The sequence below is a fragment of the Oncorhynchus clarkii genome, chromosome 11 (genome assembly GCF_045791955.1).
Source record: "Oncorhynchus clarkii lewisi isolate Uvic-CL-2024 chromosome 11, UVic_Ocla_1.0, whole genome shotgun sequence".
Classification (NCBI taxonomy): domain Eukaryota; kingdom Metazoa; phylum Chordata; class Actinopteri; order Salmoniformes; family Salmonidae; genus Oncorhynchus; species Oncorhynchus clarkii.
In genome coordinates this window covers 32904577-32925637 of record NC_092157.1, presented here as the reverse complement: position 1 = coordinate 32925637, position 21061 = coordinate 32904577, and the positions used below count along the sequence as shown (strand labels likewise).

Genomic DNA, 21061 nt, shown 5'->3' with positions numbered 1-21061 from the left:
ATCACCATGATTGGGCAGCCCAGAATCGTCCGGGTTTGGCCGGGGTAGACCGTTTTTGTAAATAAGAATTTGTTCTTAACTGACTTGCCTAGTTAAATAAAAAATATAATAATTTCATTGAAATTGAAGCTACCATTTGTGATTTTTCGAAATTGTTAAGCGTTTAAGATGGAAAAAATGTGTGGGGGTTTGCAGGTAAACTGACAACTCAATGTCTGAAATGTCTGTAACTCACTGTAACAATCAAAAAGGTATTTCTGACAATTATGATGTCTAACTGCACATATAAGATGTCATAAATGCTTGTCCTTCTTTGACATAATGGCGGGTGGAGAGTGACTTTAGTATCTCCAGGAGAATTAGTTCGTTCAATCTATTTTTAAACTGAAAAATGATTAAATCAATCAAAGACTCATACATCATTCTGAACAGAAATGGGAGATTGGGTGAATAGGAGCAGTTTCAAATCAAACTATAAATAGGACAGCCAGGGTCATATGTAGGGTATATGTAGAGAGACTAAATGCAACTTTGAACAAGATTCTTCAGGTTTGACAAGCACACCGGTCTCCTTTCCATTCATGAAAGTATACAGTCAGTGCAGCTGACATTGTATTGCATACCATATAACTATTTATATTTTCTCTCTTTTCTAGTTGAAGTGGAACTAGGCCCATGGTCTACTATTGCATTAGAAAGAATATCACCATATGTTGATTTGAATAGCAAATCCACAAAAATCTACTGTTTCCTGTTGATCCCCAGACCAAGGCACGAATGCACTTGGATTCTGCTTGAAGATGATCCAATAATGCCGAACTGTGTTTTATTGACATTGCATTCAGCGAATAGCATTTCAACATTGAAACGCGTATCCAGTCGGATTTCAGTTTCTAAAGAAGGACGTACCCGTTTATGTTGTGTTTCTGGAAAGACGGGGAGAAGGAGCCAACAATACATTTTTGTTTCATTTAATATCGCACAAAAGTCTTATGTACTCTTTCATTTCTGTTGGTCATTCCATTAATCAAAGGTAATCAACATACAGTTACTTTATTTTTTAGTCCAAACGATTTATTCTGTTAGAACAAAGATGTCAAGAGGATAGCCATGATTACTAACGTTAACGCGTTAGCTAGCTAGAAAGGCGACCTGTCCCGTAAAGTCAACTGGCCAGCTAACGTTTGCTAACGGGCTAGCTAGCTATAATGTCAAAAGAGTCATCTACATGTACGCACAAATAAAGTAACTTGGGGGTTGTCTGTACATCAAATGCTATTGAATGTATGAAGTAGTGGCAGACAGATCACCAAGAGCGATGTATACACAAGCTGCTGAGTCATTAGCTAACCTAGCATGCTAGCCAGTTAGCCTATCATCCAGGGTTGTCTTTGGTGTTGTGCAATGAAAACCAAAAAAGTGACGTTTGCTAACTAAGTTGCCTAACTAACACACATGAAACCGGAACATGATTGACAATGTAGCTAATGCGTTAGACATCTACACAGTGATTTCCCCCACAACAGGTGCTGTGTTGTGCTAGCTATATAGCTAGTCAAAGTCACTTGTGTCTTTTGGGAATTTTTACAACGTTAGCTACTGTAGCTAGCTAGCTAACACTAACGTTACTGTGGCTAAGCATGCTAGCTACCGTTAGCCTAGCTAGTCAGTTACGCTTCCACTGGTTGTTGCTCTTTTTGTTTTTCAATTTCCCTTCCAAAAGTATTCTAGATGCGGGGAGTGTAACGTTCGCTAACAATTGTAGCTATGTGTCTATCCAGTTTTAATATTGATGCTTTATTCTGGATGGTGTCAAGTTGTCGGTACTGTACTAAATTAGACAACAAGCCAACAAATGAATGGAATGTTTCGTTTACTTTGTTTTTCAGATTTCTGTAGTACCCAATTTGTAAAGTCCTGAATTGAACCAAGACAAGGATCCTTCATCTATGGTTAGAAACATCTCTTTGATAAAATCTAACCATGAGCTTCAGTTTTGAGGGAGATTTCAAAACAAGACCCAAGGTGTCTCTTGGGGGAGCGAGTAAAAAGGTAAGATTAATAATAATTTTATAACTTTTGGATTTTCTGACTACCCTTGGCTCAACGCTGTGTGCAACATCCTAAGTTGTCCGTAAATCAGAAAATTGTGTTTTAGTACGCATTTTTTTTCTCCGCCATTAAATCTAGAAAAGTATGCCTTTGTACGAGCTGGTCCATGGGGGACACGTATTACCGGGAATGCACATCAATCCTAGACGATAGTGCAAATACAGCGGCCACTATTGTCTGCCTAGGCTAACCTAGCGACTTATTCTTTTCTACTAGTCATGCCAGGCTAATATACTTTGTTTTTCAGGAGGAAAAAGCATCTCTCCTACACCGGACACAAGAGGAAAGGAGAAAAAGAGAGGTAGTCCTTTGACATAAAATCGTCCAGCTTTGTATGTCAACCAATCATTATTTACTTTCTCTGTGTATTTATTTACTTTACTCTGTTTTTCAACTTCAATAAGGATGAAAGACGAAGACTGAAGAATGCAATTATCATTCAATCCTATATACGAGGATACCATGACCGAAAACAGCAAGTATGTCTACTAATATGAACAAGCTCACAGTCATTAGACAACACCCATTCTTCTGTTTCAATGCCATTCCCTTCCACACTCCCTTATCTTGCCAGCAATCCCTTTTCCATAACCTTTTATTGCTGCTGGCAATGTTGATAGTCTACACAATTAAGTATCTATCAAGGGATCATCACTATAACTGTTTGTGTTTGACCTCTGACCCTGGTGTTTTCCAGTATGCCATCCAGAGGGGCAACTTTGACCGCTGCGTCTGTCAGGCACAGTCAGAAGGTGGACCGCCAATCTCCGACGCTGCCAGTCTTAGTCTCTTAACAAGGCAACTGCTATTTTTCTATAGACAGAGTGAGGACTCTCAGAGATTGGTGAGGACTGATGGTTTTGTGGCAAACGTGTTGTTGAACTAATGAAAAACTTGTGTCAAAATGTGAAGTCTAAATGCTAAAATGACTCAAATGTACGTTTTGTGTGTGGGAACATGACACAACATTTCTGTCTGTGTCTCTGTAGATATGGATTTGTCAGAACCTAGTGAAATACAATGGGCAGTTTGTGAAGCTGCTGGCGGGGCCCGAAAGACAGACGTGTGTGTTTCAGATCAAGAGGGTCCTGGGCTTCTGCTGCAGGTAATGGGGCCTACACCTATTCTTCATGAATGCGCTCTGGGATGAAGTTTCACCTAGGTACAGATCTAGGATCAGCTTCCCCTCATCCAATCCTAACCTTAACTATTAGTGGAAAGAATGTACAACTGACCCAAGATCAGCTTCTAAGGGCAACTTCACTCTACATCCATGAATGCATTTTGCGAACAAATCGATGAAGTGTGTTGCACCACCTTAACACCCTTTTTCCACCTCTCTCCTAGACTTCTGCAAACCTGCAAGGATGACAGTTTGAATGTTGCCGTTCCCATGAGGATGCTGGAGATCTATTCCTCAGAGAGAACCTATCTCCCTGTCCTTCAAGACGTTAATTGTGTGGCATCGTTAATCGAGCAGATTTTGCACTATATGGTACAGAAAGGTAAATATCACAAGGATATCTGTGGAAGTGCACTATAACATTTTGTTTGGTTAATGATAATTTTCAAGCCACATTGAATTTGAATCAGCTCTCTTTCATTTTGTCTTGACTCTTTCTCTCTCAGGATACTACAGGTCGCTTTATATTCTAGTGAATCACAAGCTCCCTTCCAGTCTGGAGTACAGTGATGCTCCCTCTGGAGTGCACGCGATCCCCTTGGCAGGCACACTGCTGGAGCACACGCTGAAGCCCCTGCACTTTACCTATTCCTCCTGCACAACAGGCGCAAGGTATAACACTCCGGGGATACGTTTTTCCTAGGTACAGATCAGCCCCCCCCAATCCTAACCTTAACCATTAGTGGGGAAAAATATAAACTGGCCCAAGATCAGTGTCTAGGGGCAACCTCACCTTACTATAACAGCAGCCGTAGAGTCTGTAAAACCAAAACGGTCACATCAGAACAGTCAAACGCGCACATACCCTAAAACTAACCAGAACACACACACACACACACACACACAGAGATAAGGCCCTTTTTTGCTAAAGCCAGACCCCTTAAAAGGTTCACCTCCAACATATAAAAACACCCTCACACACAAAGCCTCTCGGCATCAGCGACTGCTGAGCATGTGGGAAAGAGCACAGTGAGAAGCCACGAGCGGAATGCCTTTGTCTGTGGCGTATGCTGTTAAGATTGTCCAGTAAACCGGTAATGTAAACTTTGGGCATTTGTTTGTCCTTTGAGTTGACGGAGACACCGTAATTGCTTCACCAACCTGTTTACAACGAGCAATAAAACTGATCCAGACTCGGGAGTACAGAATATTGACGATTTGCTCTCAATTTGAAACATTCTGAATGACAAACGAGGGGGGCGTTCTTTTCTTTTTGAAGAAAAGCCGAGACTGGGTGTGAGAAACTTGTGTACACACTTACTCCAACAGATAATTATCTGACCGGGGCCACCAGATGTGTGAGTGACTCAGTAAAAACAGCTCTGTTTGACAAGACAATATTGGGGCACTCACAGAGCTGAAAGGAGGAGACACCTACTCTCTCGATCACTCTATTGTCCCTGTTTGGGTAATGATTTTAAAGAATAACTTTACTCAAAAAACTGTATTTTGGCTCTGTCTGGAAAGTGCTCCATTTTGAAAACTTGACAACTGACTTTTTGGGGATTGTATTAACAGTGTGAACAAAATACTTAGTTATCCATTTAAAAACAATTTATTGTGGAATCTAAGCTGTTCATATGTTTATTTGTCACATATTTGTACATTTTGATTTGTGATCAGTAGCTTAATCCAATATCATTATCATGTATGTAGTGAACTGACCTCCCGAGTTGCGCGGTGGTCTAAGGCACTACATTGCTGTGCCACTATTGATTCTGGGTTCGAGTCGCAGCCGGCTGCGACCGGTAGACCCATGGGGCGGCGCACAATTGGCCCAACGTCGTCCGGGTTAGAGGAGGGCTTGGCCGGCAGGGATGTCCTTGTCCCATCGCACACTATCGACTCCTGTGGCGGGCTGGGCGCAGTGCACGCTGACATGGTCGCCAGGTGTGCGGTGTTTCCTCCGACACATTGGTGTAGCTGGCTTCCGGGTTAAGTGGGCATTGTGTCAAGAAGCAGTGCGGCTTGGTTGGGTTGTGTTTTGGAATACGCACGTCTCTCCACCTTCCCCTCTCCTGAGTCCGTACCGTAGTTGCAGCGATGAGACAAGACTGTAACTACCAATTGGATACCATGAAATTGGGGAGAAAAAGGGGTTAAAAAAAATAATATAAGTATACAGTTGAAGTCGGAAGTTTGCATACACCTTAGCCAAATACATTTAAACTCAGTTTTTCACAATTCCTCACATTTAATCCTAGTAAAAATTCCCCGTCTTAGGTCAGTTAGGATCACCGCTTTATTTTAAGAATGTGAAATGTCAGAATAATAGTAGAGAGAGTGATTTATTTCAGCTTTTATTTCTTTCATCACATTCCCAGTGGGTCAGAAGTTTACAGACGCTCAATTAGTATTTGGTAGCGTTGCCTTTAAATTATTTAACTTGGGTCAAACGTTTTGGGTAGCCTTCCACAAGCTTCCCACAATAAGTTGGGTGAATAAGTTGAGGTCAGGGCTTTGTGATGGCCACTCCAATACCTTAACTTTGTTGTCCTTAAGCCAATTTGCCACAACTTTGGAAGTATGTTTGGGGTCATTGTCCATTTGGAAGACCCATTTGCGACCAAGCTTTAATTTCCTGCCTGATGTCTTGAGGTTTTGCCTCAATATATCCACATATTTTTTCCATCCTCATGATGCCCTCTATTTTGTGAAGTGCATCAGTCTCTCCTGCAGCAAAGCACCCCCACAACATGATGCTGCCACCCCCTTGCTTCACATTTTAAAACCAACTCATTTTACAATGTGGATAATGTACGCGGCTCCACTCCAGCCGTTTGTGTAATGACAATCAATTTCCCTCCCTCTCTCTCTGGTTCCACAGGCAGTTTGTGTTTGCAGCCTTCACGGAGGAGTTCATCTCGGCGCCGTTCACGGAGCAGATCTTTCACTTCTTTATTCCGGCGCTGTCCGACCCGCGCCTCCACTTCCCCTTTGAGGCCTTCCTGGGCTCCCTGCAGGCCACTGTAGTCTCCTCCGCAGCGGCGCAGAAACAGGCGCCGTGGCTCTTCTACTTTGTCCTCTCAGCCGGGGAGACGTGCCTGGGTAAGTGTTGTCAGGGATACGCTCCTGTTGCGTCCAAAATGGCACCCTATTCCCATAGTGCACTATGTTACACAGAGCCCTGTCTAGGTAATAGGGTGCCATTTGGGACACAGTCTTTGTGTACAGTGTGTGGGAAATAGTACTCTCGTGTACCAGCAGATACACTGACAAGAGGATTTGGAGGGAATGACCAGAAACAAAATCTATGGCGATAGGGAGTGTTTTCTAGTAATGTTGTGTGTATGTGTGCAGGTTCCCTATCAGAGGAGGGCCTCCAGCTATACCTGCGTGCTCTGCAGACCCTCCTACCTCTCCTTCCCGTGTCAGAGAGCACCAGCAGGCCGGAGGTCATCAGTGACTCTGAGGACGAGGAGGACACTGACATCCAGGCTCCGTCCACACAGGTAGCTAGCTACCATTAATGTGTCACTACAGGTAACAGAGCGAAATCCAGGGATAGGACTCTGCAGGTTTCAGGTAACGCATATAGTTCAGAAAATGCCCTTTTACTTCACAGGCAACACTCTCAAATGAAAACGGCTAACATCTGAATACAGGTGTAACACACGAGTAGCAGACCACAGCCTTATCCGCACTGCCTTTAGGCACCTCATTATAAACACCGGGGCCCGTATTCATAAAGCTTCTCAGAGTAGGTGGGCTGATTTGGGATCAGGTCTGCCCCTGGCCAAACGATTTGCTCCATTATGATCTAAATGGCAGAACTGATCCTACTGAGGCTTTATGAATACAGGCCCTGCTATACTTACTGGAACATCTCACTCACACCTATTCTGTGTGTTCTTGTTCGTTCCAGCACGACGGTTATCGGATATCGGTGCAGCTGATCACGGAGGAGTGCGTCCACAAACTGGACACCAAGCAGCAGACCAACGCGCTGCTCAACCTGGTGTGGAGGGACTCTGCCAGCGAAGAGGTCTTCACCATGATGGCCTCCATTTGCCACACTCTCATGGTGCAGCACCGCATGATGGTGCCTAAAGTCAGGTCAGTGTTCTGCATCAGATCTAGTTACATTGAATGCATCCCCAAATGGCACCATTTTCCCTATATAGTGCACTCCTTTTGACCAGAGCCCTACAGGCCTTGGTCAAAAGTAGTGCACTACAAAGGGAATAGGGTGCCACACCTTGGTGTTTCACATGTATCTACGGTGCTAGTTTAACCACTTTTGTTTTATTTGAATCCTTTCATTTAGTTGTTTCAAAAACCTTTCTTTCACTAGAATTTTAATGAATATTTAGCCTTTTAAGTCATTTTGCAGGAACTTGATGTGAAGCCTTTTTAAAAAAAAAACATTTTTTGACATCATGAAAGTGGGTGTTCCGAATCAGCATTTATTTTAAAGTTGTAAGCAACTAATGTGAATAGCGATGAAGAAGCACAGCCATTATCTGTCGTCTTCACCCTAGTGGCGTTTACAACCGGTGGAGGAAGTACTAGGATGTCAGGGAAGCTCTGAAGCTGTCACTCCTTGATTAGGGTAATTAGCCGTGGTCTGGCTGATTGGGTTGATTGCATAAGGGCAGGATGTGGATGTGAGAGGGGGGGGGGGGGGGGGTCTTCCCTGGGCTTTATGGCACACACTGAGGGTCTCTGTCAACTCCTCTGGTTAATAGTTAGTAGAGCCAATGGAAGACACTACCTGTCCGTACTGTGGGGATGAGAGAGCGAGCGTGTTATCATTACTGATGCGTTGTTCTCACCTTTTACAGGGTGGGCAACAAAGAATGTGGCTATTGTTTAGGGCTGGAGAGTTACCTGGGTCGTATTCACTAGAAACCAAACGAAAGCAAACAGGCTGGAACGGGAGGAATGTCTAGCTGAATTTGTCCGATAAGAAACCCTCATCTTCGTTGCGAAACGTTTTAAGTTGCATACATGTTTGTGACGGTTAGGAATGGTGTGCACTAAGGAATACAATCCTGTCTCATCTCATGCTAGACTTGATTCAGGCAACATTCAAGCTAACCTTTAGAACCCAAATGTCTCTCAAAAACGATACTAGAGAAGATGCATTGATTTGCTTACCAAATCAGTTGTTGGAAAAAGCCTAGAATCCTCCCTAAGTATTTTCTCTCATTTTTACAGCTTCCTTTCGTCCAACTGCTTCTACCATAAATTTTACCTCTTGTCCTCCATCATTATCGGATATCTGTACAAAATAATTAGCTCACTGAGGAAGATTAATTGGTGGCGAAGTGGATGGGATACCTTTACAAGAGGCTAAAGGGAGCAAATTGCATCCCGGGCCTGATTTACTGCGTTTAAAAAAAAGAGCTTGTCTGCCTAGCCCGGCCCTCCCGTCTCCCACCTCGTGCCCGACGGCCAGCCCAGCGCAATGCCTCGGATAAATCTGTATTTTTTTCTTTGCTTCCTTCTTCTTATTAGAGCTCTAATATGTAGGCCCTGTATTTTCAGTAAGATATTTTACTTCAGATTTAATCATGCGATTTAAGATTAAAATAAATAAATAATTCAAACCGTTTTGGTTGCTATACTCTTTGTCTTTGTTGTTGGGAGGCCAAATGGGTATAATTTCAAGTGAATTGATTAATGTTTGGTATTTGTTGTAATTTCACTGATATGTTACTTAGCCTCGGCCTGAGGTGGCTCGCTGTCCCCAACTGATCTTCACTGACAACTGTAAGTGCTAGCAAGCCTCTGTCCTTAATTAGTTTTTGAGCGCTTGATGTGATTGTGGAGTTGACATGAGATAATGACGCTCGGGCAATGAGAACACACTCTTTCTGCCACTGGCACTAACTCGCAGGCCCTTATGAATTAAGCTAGTTTAACATAAGTAAAGCCAGTTATTATCAAATTACTATTTAAGGTCATTTTCGATTGAGCTGACATATGCAGCGTTTACCGTGAATGCAATCTCCTCTAAAGCAGGAACATTACAGTGCTATCGCGCTGTAGCGCAGCTCTTCAGTGGTTCAGATTGAATCGAGCCCTTTCCCTTTTATTTTGCCTAGTTTTCTCTATTTCTGCGAGCATATGTAAATTCTTGCATTATGTCTACATAAAATAATCTGTTTTGGCCATCAAGGTCATTTTTATGGACACACACACACACACACACACACACAACCCTTTTTGATGCCTGTGATTGTATTTATTAGTGCCTTCATTTCCTGATTGAAATGGAGCTTTGGTTTCTAGCAGGCCGTATATCAGGCTGTCAGTCAGCATTTTATTGCTCTGTTGCCCATTTCAATCAAACACCCGGCCGCACACTGTAAAGGCCCAGAGCACTATGCTATACCCGGCTCCCGTCCTCTTTTGTACTGACGGATGGGGGGCCTTGGCAGAAACGATTTATCAAACATATAGAGAGTTGTCACTCGTTTTACCCCCCCCCCCCCCCCCAGAAGGATCATTTACATTTTTCAGCCTTTCAAATAATCTCTGCTGCTCAATGGTGAACGAGGGTCTGCCCTAAATGACACCCTATTCCCTATATAGTACACGACTTTTGACCAGAGCCCTATGGGCCCTGGTCAAAAGTAGTGCACTATATAGGGAATTTGGATGCACTCCTAGAGATTGGAGGCCGACACCAACATTCGTTTATTTATGTGAGATTCCATCCACTTCCCATTCCCCCTCTCTGTTCTGTCAACTTTTGTTTTTTACAAGATCAGCTTTAAAACCATATCTCTCTGTTTTGTTTTCTCTTTCATGAGTTACAGACACTTGTTTTGCATCGTCTCTTGTTTTGTTACTTCTTTAAAAAAAAGTATTTGTTCCACATTTTAATAGGGTTTATGTTTTTTTTTGGGTTGTATTTTGCTAGTTGTTTAGGATTAAAAAGAGGTGATTTACATCAATGCATTACATCAACCTTTACCTCTCAACATGTGAATAGAAGGAGATTGCCTTCCCTTAACAGGCTTCCTTATAGGTGACAATACCCTATCCCATTTGACAGAGGCCCATTCATAAGCAAGGGGCTTTTATTTTGTTTTAAGCTGAATTACTGCATTGGCGTTACCTGTTGTTAACCCTCGGTGTTAAAGAAACACACACACAATCGAGCACCTTCACACTCTGGTGCCATGGGCCGTTAGTTAGGCCGGCCGGCCGGCGTGTCGGGATGAGGGCCCAGTGGGAGCGTTCCAAATGGTACCCTATTCCCTACATAGTGCACTACTTTTGACCAGGGCACTATAGGGAATAGGTTGCCATCGTGATGCAGCCAGTGGCTCACCCACCCCCTCCCTCCCTCCTTCCCCTGTGTTCATGTAATTTAGGGAGAGTGTGGAAGCGTGCTGGCGCGCCGAGGTCATTGTGAGGGCTATGCCCCCCCCATCCCCTCTCCTCTATTGTCCCCATCGTTGCCATTAAGTTAAATGGGGCTCCTGCAGGAAGCCAGAGGGCCTGTTTATGACCCAGGGCCGAGCTCCTCCTCGCCAGCAACTAGTTTACTAATGGAAGGTGCCTTGTCTAAATAAAGCTTAATGGGTCGTTTAATCTTTTTTTCGTCACGGAAAAGGGAGAGCGGAGAATGAAGGAGGAGAGAAAGGGCCAAGTAGGAAGATTCCTGGGGGATGCTGCGGTTCAACAGCTTTTACTAGTATTTTTTCCATCTTTATTTGTGTCCTCTAGTTAATTGGTCAATGTTGACGATCTCCGCCTTGGAGGGCATCGAGGCAGAGCGATTTATACGTTTACAGACAGACGTGTACATTGTCAACCCTTTTGACATATGTATCTTTTTAGGCCTGTCTTTTTTATTTTGTCCCCTCCAGGCTTCTGTACAGTTTAGCGTTCAACGCACGTTTCCTGAGACATCTCTGGCACCTGATACAGTCCATGACTACCAAAATGATTACAGGGTGAGTTGATTGAATGTCGGTCAGGGTCTGTATGTATCAAGCGTCTCGGTTTAGGAGTGCTGATCTTGGATCAGGTCCACCCCTGTCCGTGTCATCTTATTCACTGTGATCTAAAAGGCCAAACTGATCCTAAATCTGAACTCCTGCTTTGAGACTCTTGATATATGCAGCCCCGAACACAGTGACAGACCTTGTGGGCTGTTGGCAAATGTAAGCCAATTCAATGTGCCCCGTTGGCATAAATTCCCAGGTAAATATATCGAGTCTCTCTTTTTCTTCCCCCCCCCCCCCCCCCCCCCCCAGGTCCATGGTTCCCCTGCTGCAGGTCATCTCCCGGGGGTCTCCCATGTCTCTGGAAGACTCCAATCGCATCATTCCCCTCTTCTATCTCTTCAGTTCCCTCTTCAGTCACTCGCTCATCTCTGTGCACGACAGCGAGTTCTTTGGCTACCCCATGGAAGGTCATGGTAGGTCACTCCCTCTGTTCTATTCCCTATGCACTACTTTTGACCAGGGCCCATAGGGTGCCATTTTGGACGCAGACCGAGTCTCAAAATCACCTGCCTCTTGTTTTGAATCAGGGTGCAGCTGACATTGTATTTTACTTTGAATTTAAAGACTTCTACACATGTACACTGAGTGTTGAAATCATGAAGGACAACTTCCTAATATTGAGTTGCACCCCCTTTTTTCCCTCAGAACGGCCTCAATTCGTCAGGGCCTGGACTCTACAAGGTGTCCAAAGCGTTCCACAGGGATGCTGGCCCATGTTGACGCCAATGCTTCCCACAGTTGTGTCAAGGTGGCTGGATGTCCTTTGGGTAGTGCACCATTCTTGATACACTTGGGAAACTGTTGAGTGTGAAAAACCCAGCAGCATTGCAGTTCTTGACACAAATTGGTGCGCTTGGCACCTGCTACCATACCCTGTTCAAAGAAACTTCAAATCTTGCCCATTCATCCTCTGAATGGCACACATAAATAATCCATGCCTCAATTGTCTCAAGGCTGAAAAATACTTTAACCTGTCTCCTCCCTTTCATCTATTCTGATTTGAAGTGAATTTAAGAGGTGACATTGATAAGGGATCATAGACTGACCAGGTGAACGCAGGTTGAACCTATATCATGGATTTTTATTTTTTTACACTCGGTATATTTTTATCCAGATGGATAGTCTCACAAATGTGTGTAATATTCAGTGAACAACCGTCCATTCCTCCTGTCCACCCATTTTCAGGCCACAGCAATACGTCCATGATGCCGTTCACATTGTCCGAGCTGGTCACCCTGTCTCGATTACTAAGAGACGCTTGTCTGGGCATTATCAAGCTGGCCTACCCAGAGACCAAGACGGAGCACCGCGAGGAGTACATGGCCGCCTTCCGCAGCGTGGGGGTCAAGACAAACACAGAGGTGCAGCAGCGCATCCAGGCCGAGCAGAAACGTTGGGTCCAGCTCTTCAAGGTGAATGGCCACCCATCGCCCTGGCATGGTCAGGGTCATATTCGGGGTCATATTCATTAGTCTCACTGTAGCAAAACGTTTTGCAATGGGAAACACATACAAGCTTTCTTATTGAACAAAGTTCAGGTAGTCCCTCCCTTTTTGACCCATTTGCTTCCGTTTCACTCCTAGTGAATGCGACCCAGGCAGTGGCTCCACATCTAATTGAGGGTTTTGATATGGTCCTATGTTTACAAACTAATTCAGAAAAGTTGTTTCATAATCCAACATTTAGATGCCTCCCAACTGGCTTGAGTCCTTACTCTTGTAACGGATTTGGAAAATGGTTACATGCTAGTGTATTCAGTGTCCTCTTGAATGCCCTCTTTAAAAGTACAATGCAGCCGTTATTTCACTATCACATAATTTCTGGGTAACAATAAAGTACCTTACTTAATGGTCAAAAAGAAGCAAAAATGGCTTCTTAGCAAAGAGCTATTTCTCAAGCAAGACTTTTGTTAGGACTGTCTGGAAGTGGTTTGAGTGGGGATGGGAAAACTGAAAAATAGCTGTTATTGGCAGAGAGGTTTGGAACTCTCTTATTGGTCTATTAACTAATTTACAGCATAGTGACATCACCTTAGAAAGCCAAAACACCATCCCACTAAAACAGGCTGAAGTTTAAGTTGGTCTTTTCAAACTGCTCTTACACTAAAAGGGCATTATCATAATTTTCACAATATTTTTCCAACTTCATAGTGTGGAAATATATATGAACATAGGAAAACCATGTTTTTGACTGCACTGTGCCTTTAAAATGTCTTATTTTGACTTTGGTTTCTCAAAATAGCTTTTACAAAAATGTGTCGATCAGCAACAGAGCATGCATGGCTAAATTCACACCAGGAAGAGCAAAGGGGGTTGAATGAGGACATTCATTGTCTGTTTACTGAAAGGAAATGAGGCAGATAACAACATGAGGTTAATTCGCCACTCGTCAGGCCTCTCTCTCTCTCAACTTTACCTCTCTCTCCCTCACTCTATCCTCCTCCTCTCCCTCCTCCTCTCTCTTTCCCTGAAATGGTAATTAAGCGACTTCGTTCTTGGCTTTGAATTTGAGAGAGGACCTCGAAGGTGAGCGATGCTTTCTTTCAGCCGAGGTGTTGGCCGTGTACAAATGCGGCAGGAATTTCATAACAGACCGAGGAGCGCGAACACCGTCAGCTAAAACGACCCATTAAAGAAGTGGGAGAGCAGGGGAAAGGCATTTTCCAAATTGAACGGGGCTGGATTTACAGTCGCTTTAACGCCGCTGACCCCCTAACACGCTAATGTTTGGTTCGAGTCATCAGCCGTCCCTCGACCATCTTTTATCACCCCCATTGTCGAGCTATCTATATAATTGAAAGAAGTTAATTTAATGAAAATGATCAACTAAGCTTGTATTAATATTGCTAATGGACCTTCTCTTCTTGGCTATGTTTGGAGAGGGATGTCATGGTGGAGTTTGAGGAAGGCCCATTAAGGTGTGCACTTAACCCGATGGGCTAATTAAGGAATGCTTATTCATTCCTTGGAGTAAGGGGCTAAGTCTCCGAGCCCATCGTCCGCGCCACGAACAGTGTTTTGCACTCCCCATTATTACTGAGAATACCGACTCCAGTCGTCGCTGATCGCGAGATTGATCGAGTCCCGCATGAAAAGGTTGTGCGTTTATAAAAAACAACAACATTTCCATTCAAACGGTGTTGCCTGCTTATTGTGTTCAGTTGTTTCAAGGTAATTACGTGTCTGACTACTCCTCTTAGCTAGTGCCGGTAATGACTGTGGAGTGAGATTATGGAAAGGATCAATATAGACGTGACAAGTTCAGTCTTTACAGTGGAGTACTTATCAACTTCTGTCTAACATTCATATCCCAACACTGCACACAGTAAGACATGGGATAGGAGGCAACAAATCTATGTTTTTCACAGGACAGTACATGAACCTGTTTTTAGGACAGGACAGTCAGTACAAGATTACATTTTTTTTGTTATTGACGTACTGGACAGGAATAAATATCCCAACAACTCTCACTTTTATTTGTGTTGTTTATTGCTATTTATTTTGCAGGTCATCACTAACTTGGTAAAGATGGTGAAGGCTCGTGACATCAGACGACCATTCTGTCCAGCAGGCCATTGGCTGGCTGAAGAGGTCAACATCCGAGCAGATAAGGTAACCGTGCTCTCGGCCATTACGTCCAATTTTTATGTCCAATTACATGGACATTCATTTTGTGAGGTCAGCATACAAAATACACTGAAACAATACATTTATAATACATGCAATACAAAAATACTGGGAAGTGACTATACATAGTCCCTGTGGCATACTGTCAGGCCATGTGTCGGGTCCACGTTATGCCCTATGTAGGATGTTGTTAGTGTGGTCCTGCTGACTGGAGCCGTGCTCGTCCCCCTCCAGGTGACCCAGTTGTACGTCCCGTCAGCCAGACACGTGTGGAGGACGCGGAGGATGGGACGCATCGGGCCCCTGCAGTCCACACTGGATGGTACGATGCAATATAGTAGCCCCAAAAAGTAGTTCCTGTTATGCATTAACAATGACTGTGGGAAACCCTGTGCATCCTAGCTATCTGGTATATAACTGTGCATTCTGGTGTTCGCATGGGGGGGGGGGGGGGGGGGGGGGAGTGTGTCATGTTTTCCTATGGGAAACATGAACAGTTCCCTGTCTTAGTAATACGTGTCTTTGGCATTAACCAACCACTGATGGTCGTCACAGATTTTTAGAAGTACAGTGAAACACCCTAATTGGGGTACAGGGAACACTGTGTGACCTCTGGTAAATTAAGCGCTTAGGTCAGCTCCGCTGTAACCTCAGGTTTGTTGTTTTCCTTCTAGTCACTCCAAAATGCCTCAGCGACGTGCCAGGGAGGGCAATGGGTCGAGAGAGACAGCCAGGCTCTTATGCCCTTTAATTTAGAGCTGCATCACGGGCCTCCGGCAGAGAGAGCTGGTGTGAAAACAAACAGAAACAATGCGTGTATGATCTGCCTAATGCCACTCCAGCCAGCCCCGATACCTGGATCAATTCAATTAGCCTGAGAGTCCTGATGAGCGCAGCCACATCTGGTTGTATATTCGTCTGCCCTTTCTTCATTTCCTTAAATGGACAGGCCCCTCGGGTGATGAATGGCCAACGTATTGACCACTCCGGGCCATATTTCTCCTCAAAGATGGAAACCTGATGGGCGAAATGCAGATGGGATTGACTAATTGAGCAGAAGAATTGAGCTCCAAGGGAGACAATGAAGGGGTGGAGAATGGCGGTTTAACTTTTCTTTGGTTCTAAACGGTTCCGAATGACGAGTTTAATACAAAACAAACGTCCACTTAATGGAAATGTCCGGGCATGTTGGACGGGCAGCTCACAGTTGCGTTGATTGAAAGTGTGTTAGTGAGGAACGGGGAATTGTGGCAAGATTGAGCACTCTTTAATGGGCTGCCTGTAAACAGTCAGCTGGGTGGAGAGAGGGGGCCTAGCAGGTTTGTAGTCAGGTAGGGAGTAGGATTAGCAGGCATGCAGGATGGGGGGAAACTGGAGAAATGGAAGGATTTGGTTATCTGGGTGTGGCCCCCTCCATGAATACGCGTCTGGGTTTTTCTGTTCAGTGTTTGTCATTAGGGAGATGCAGGTCAAGAGTGTGGGGTTTAGATTCTGGTAGTGGGAAAGAGAAACCTCGGTGCGGCCTGGTCAGCATCTATCCGAACACTGTGTGGTCATGGAAACCCTACATGGGGCTTTTAGGAAGCCCTACATTGGGCTTTTATTAGATGGATGAATTAGAGCCGGATGGATGGATAGATAACTAGATGGCGAATCAGATTGATGAATGCTAGGATAGTGTGGATAGATGGGTTAATTCATGAAGTGAAGATGGATGGATAAATGAATAAATAACTAGATGGATGGGTAGAAGACGGACAGATTGACTGTTACAGAGCAGTTTAAGCTAACGTTGTACTGTGTTGTATGTAGAGTCATGCACGGGTCAGCTTTTTGGAGCCGGCCAAGTCAATTCCGAGCCCCACCCGATAACTGACATCAGGACAGATTTTTCTCCACAACCTGACCCACCTGCATAGAATTGTTCTGAGAGCCGATTCGTGACCTGCCAGATAAAACATACATTTCTTTAGTTGCTTTTATGAATCCAGAGTAGTAAACTATTAGTGTATTCCCCGCATGAATGAATTTGTCTGCATGTCTATTCAGCGTTTGGATAAAAGGAAACCATGCCACGAATTAAGAACGATAGGGCCTATCTTTTTATTTTCACGATGCGATGCGGCACATTGACAACTCAGATCTCTTTGAAAAAGAGCCTTCTAACCAGCCTTCTACTCACCTAATGAAAGCCTATAGCCGACATAACAAAACAATACCATGACATTCAATATTTAGATAAATGGTTTGATTGAAACTTAAATCAACAATTCTCAGAATCTAATAGGCTATTGGCTGCAAAAATAGCCTACATTTAGTAGGCTACTCAAACTTTTACCAGCCGCACCGGTTAGAATTTTATATGGCCTGCATATGGTCAAAAACTGGTACGTACGCCCAATGCTGTCGGGGGTACATTCTTTTATTTTTATATATATATATATATATATATATATATTTAAATATATGTATATATGTTTTCAAACAGTCTTTCAACAGGTTTTTTTCTCACCTGAGTAGCCTTGTTTCACTGCCAAAAATAATATTAAACCATCTAGTTCAGCGAAATAACAACACAATGTCAAATACAGGTAGCCTAGTCAAATAATTAACATCCAAACACATTAACCGTTACTCTCTCACGGGAATTCCACTAAGGGTCCGTATGTAGACAAAGTATCTGCTGCTCATGTTGGTATCTGTACTGATGGCTCAAAAGCCATGACAGGGAGACATAGTGGAGTGGTAACCCGCATGCAAGCAGTTGCTCCCGACGCCACTTGGGTACACTGCAGCATCCACCGAGAGGCTCTTGCTGCCAAGGGAATGCCTGACAGCTTGAAAGACGTTTTGGACACTCCAGTGAAAATGGTTAACTTTGTTAAATCAAGGCCCCTGAACTCTTGTGTATTTTCTGCACTATGCAATGATATGGGCAGCGACCATGTAACGCTTTTACAACATACAGAAGTGCTCTGGTAATCAAGGGGCAAAGTATTGACAAGTTTTTCTTAATTGAGAGACAAGCTTAACGTTTTCTTTACTGACCATAAGTTTTCACTTGTCATCATGCAAGCGGTCAGACGAGTTTCTCACACGACTGGCCTATCTGGGTGATGTTTTTTCTCACCTGAATGATCTGAATCTAGGATTACAGGGGCTCTCCGCATCTATATTCAATGTGCGGGACAAAATTGAGGCTATGATTAAGAAGTTGGAGCTCTTCTCTGTCTGCATTAACAAGGACAACACACAGGTCTTTCCATCGTTGTATGATTTTTTTGTGTGCAAATTAACTCAATTTACGGACAATGTCAGATGTGATATATGTCAGATGTGATATAGTGAAGCACCTGAGTGAGTTGGGTGCGCAATTACGCAGTTACTTTCCCAAAACGGATGACACAAACTGGATTTGTTATCCCTTTCAGTGACCTGCCTCCAGTCCACCTACCGATATCTGAACAAGAGAGCCTCATCGGAATTGCAACAAGCGGTTCTGTGAAAATTTAATTTAATCAGAAGCCACTGCCAGATTTCTGGATTGGGCTGTGCTCAGAGTATCCTGCCTTGGCAGAACGCGCTGTGAAGACACTGATGCCCTTTGCAACCATGTACCTATGTGAGAGTGGCTTCTCGGCCTTCACTAGCATGAAAAATAAATACAGGCACAGACTGTGTGTGGAAATTGATTTAAGACCGATTCTCTCCAATACAATCCAACATTGCAGAGTTATGTGCATCCTTTCAAGCACACCCTTCTCATTAACCTGTGGTGAGTTATTCACAATTGATGATGAACAAATAAGGTTTTATATGTAAGATGGTTAAATAAAGAGCAAAATAACTGATTATTATAATATTATTATTTGTGCCCTGGTCCTATAAGAGCTCTTTGTCACTTCCCACGAGCCGGGCTGTGACGACAACTCACACTCATTCTTATGTTTAATAAATGTATCGTATAGTGTGTGTGGCTGACCCTGGTGCTAGAGGGGGTACGCAGCTGGAGGTTGAATGTTTGAAGGGGTACGGGACTATAAAAAGTTTAGGAACCTCTGGTCTAAATGAACGACAGCCTGAATAAAATGTCATTTTTATCTGATAATTAACTGAATTATCTAAACAAATACCTACTTGCACTTTTGCAGGCTGTGTATCCATCTACTGGGTGGTTGTCCTCCCTGTCCACAATGACTACAAAATCCTTTGGGGATTTCGGGGATTTCACTTCCGCAGCACCTGTTTCCACGATGGTGTATTTCACCATCATTCACCATCATATTACACAATGGTGTATTTCACCATCTTTCTTTCCAATTCTCCTGTTAGCCATTTTCATGTGAGCTAGAAGTCAGGGAAAATAAACTTTTCAACATATTGTTGCGTGGCAGAAGGGAACATAAGCACTGCACGTGGACAAATTAGGCATGTTTCAGCACCACACATAATGGACAGTTCCCTGCTCCACTCTCACTGCATGGCTGGCAGCCTAAGCCTAGGCTATGTCTGCCTCGCCGCTCACGTAATGGAATTTGCAACACAATTCAACACAACAAGCTCCTGGCTTTTTATCTTAATTTGAAACGTTTTCGAACCGCAATATAATTGTTCTGAACTGCGAGCCTCCCAGAGGGTAGGAAGAATGTTATCATTTCACCCGCCTGGTGATTCAATTTTTTTGTTGCGGGTCAACCGCGGGGAACCGTGGTTATCCGACCAGATGCAGGACTCTACTGTATTGTTGTTGGAGACGGGGAAAAATAAAGGATGTTCTATTTTATTCTATTCTAGTGGGGATGGAGCCTCCACAGCTGTCTGTGTCTGAGGAGAGACACTTGGCCATCCTGACTGAGCTGCCCTTTGTCGTGCCCTTTGAGGAGCGAGTCAAGGTGCTCCACATCTCAGCCCTGCATATTGCTCCATGTACTTGTTATAAAACCCAAACCCTTGAGGAATAGTCTGTACAACTGACTTAATTTTCACCTCATGTATCAATGTGTCACTATATTAGTTATTCTAGAATTCGCAGACTTTACCTCTCAGAAACCAATTGAAGAGAAAACAAGCACATAACATTTGTTTACATTGTTTTATCGTCTTTATTTACTACCTCCATTATAAATAGTCCATGTAGTCAGTATAGATGTCCTATAAAACCTGGCTTGGCTGTAGGTAGTCATTTAAACCTGCTTGTCCCTGGTGAAGATCTTCCAGAGACTGATATACGCGGACAAGCGGGACGTCCAGGGAGACGGGCCGTTTCTGGACGGGATCAACGTCACCATCAGACGGAACTACATCTACGAGGACGCCTACGACAAGCTCTCCCCAGAAAACGGTACATGGTTAGGCTGAGGAGGGATACAGCTTGGTTAGAAGGGTAATGTCTCGGGCTGCGTCCCAATAGTCTCTCCTTTCTCCCAAAGTATGCACTTGTTCACTTCCGTTTGGATGGAAATTACTGGTATAATAAAGTAGTGAACGAGTGCACATTTTGGGACGCAGCCTCAGTTTCTAATATTTGTGGTCCATAAAATCCAGATTTTGTCGTCGAGGTTACAGATCCCATTAGAAATGAAGGCTAGCTTTCGCATCGGTCTCGGGAACTGTGGGATTTCACGAAAGCATAATTGTGATCGTGATTATTCGGACGGATCGCATAAAGCGTGAAATCAGTTATTTTAAGTCCCCTCTTTTGTGTTTGAATTTAAAAGAGCACTCGTTTGGCCATATGATTAAAGCGAGTAGTAGGAGACCTTGCCTTGGAGGGGCTGAAAACGATATTGTTTATGTGACTTTCTATGTTATAGCTGCTCTGATTTACCAACGCACATTGATTATGCTGAAACGTGACCTCTTTTGATACGCTTTGATTTGAATATTCCTCAGGTCAGAGAAATCATGCCTCAATGTGGAAATGGGAGAAGAAATAGATATTTTCCGTTTTATCCCTACATATCCCTACATATACAGTAGATTTCTAGAGTGTTGTAAGTGTTAATAACATAACATAACATGCATGCATGTATATTTCCATGTAGACTGTGCTTCTACTTTGAGTAGAATACTCTGATCTTTCAAAAGAGGTGTCAGAATAAGGGAATTTAATCTAACTTTTTAATAATTTTTGTCATCTTTTTTGGAAGTAAAATATAACAGGCCTTTTCTAT

At 43.6% G+C, this 21061-nt stretch overlaps 1 protein-coding gene across 1 annotated transcript in view; it reads left to right on the top strand.

The window, feature by feature from the left end:
* Window positions 1–856: 856 nt before the first annotated feature.
* Window positions 857–21061, top strand: part of LOC139420440 (ubiquitin-protein ligase E3C-like) — a 39899-nt gene continuing 19694 nt past the window's right edge. Inside the window, exons 1-18 of the mRNA XM_071170581.1 lie at window positions 857–1033; window positions 1890–2052; window positions 2360–2413; window positions 2517–2591; window positions 2810–2956; window positions 3102–3217; window positions 3460–3617; window positions 3742–3907; window positions 6123–6343; window positions 6596–6747; window positions 7161–7351; window positions 11122–11208; window positions 11512–11675; window positions 12448–12674; window positions 14769–14873; window positions 15123–15210; window positions 19683–19780; window positions 20097–20229. Of these exons, the coding sequence (XP_071026682.1) occupies window positions 1984–2052; window positions 2360–2413; window positions 2517–2591; window positions 2810–2956; window positions 3102–3217; window positions 3460–3617; window positions 3742–3907; window positions 6123–6343; window positions 6596–6747; window positions 7161–7351; window positions 11122–11208; window positions 11512–11675; window positions 12448–12674; window positions 14769–14873; window positions 15123–15210; window positions 19683–19780; window positions 20097–20229 (2251 nt within the window). The 5' untranslated portion in view covers window positions 857–1033; window positions 1890–1983. The remainder of the gene's footprint in view (window positions 1034–1889; window positions 2053–2359; window positions 2414–2516; window positions 2592–2809; window positions 2957–3101; window positions 3218–3459; window positions 3618–3741; window positions 3908–6122; window positions 6344–6595; window positions 6748–7160; window positions 7352–11121; window positions 11209–11511; window positions 11676–12447; window positions 12675–14768; window positions 14874–15122; window positions 15211–19682; window positions 19781–20096; window positions 20230–21061) is intronic.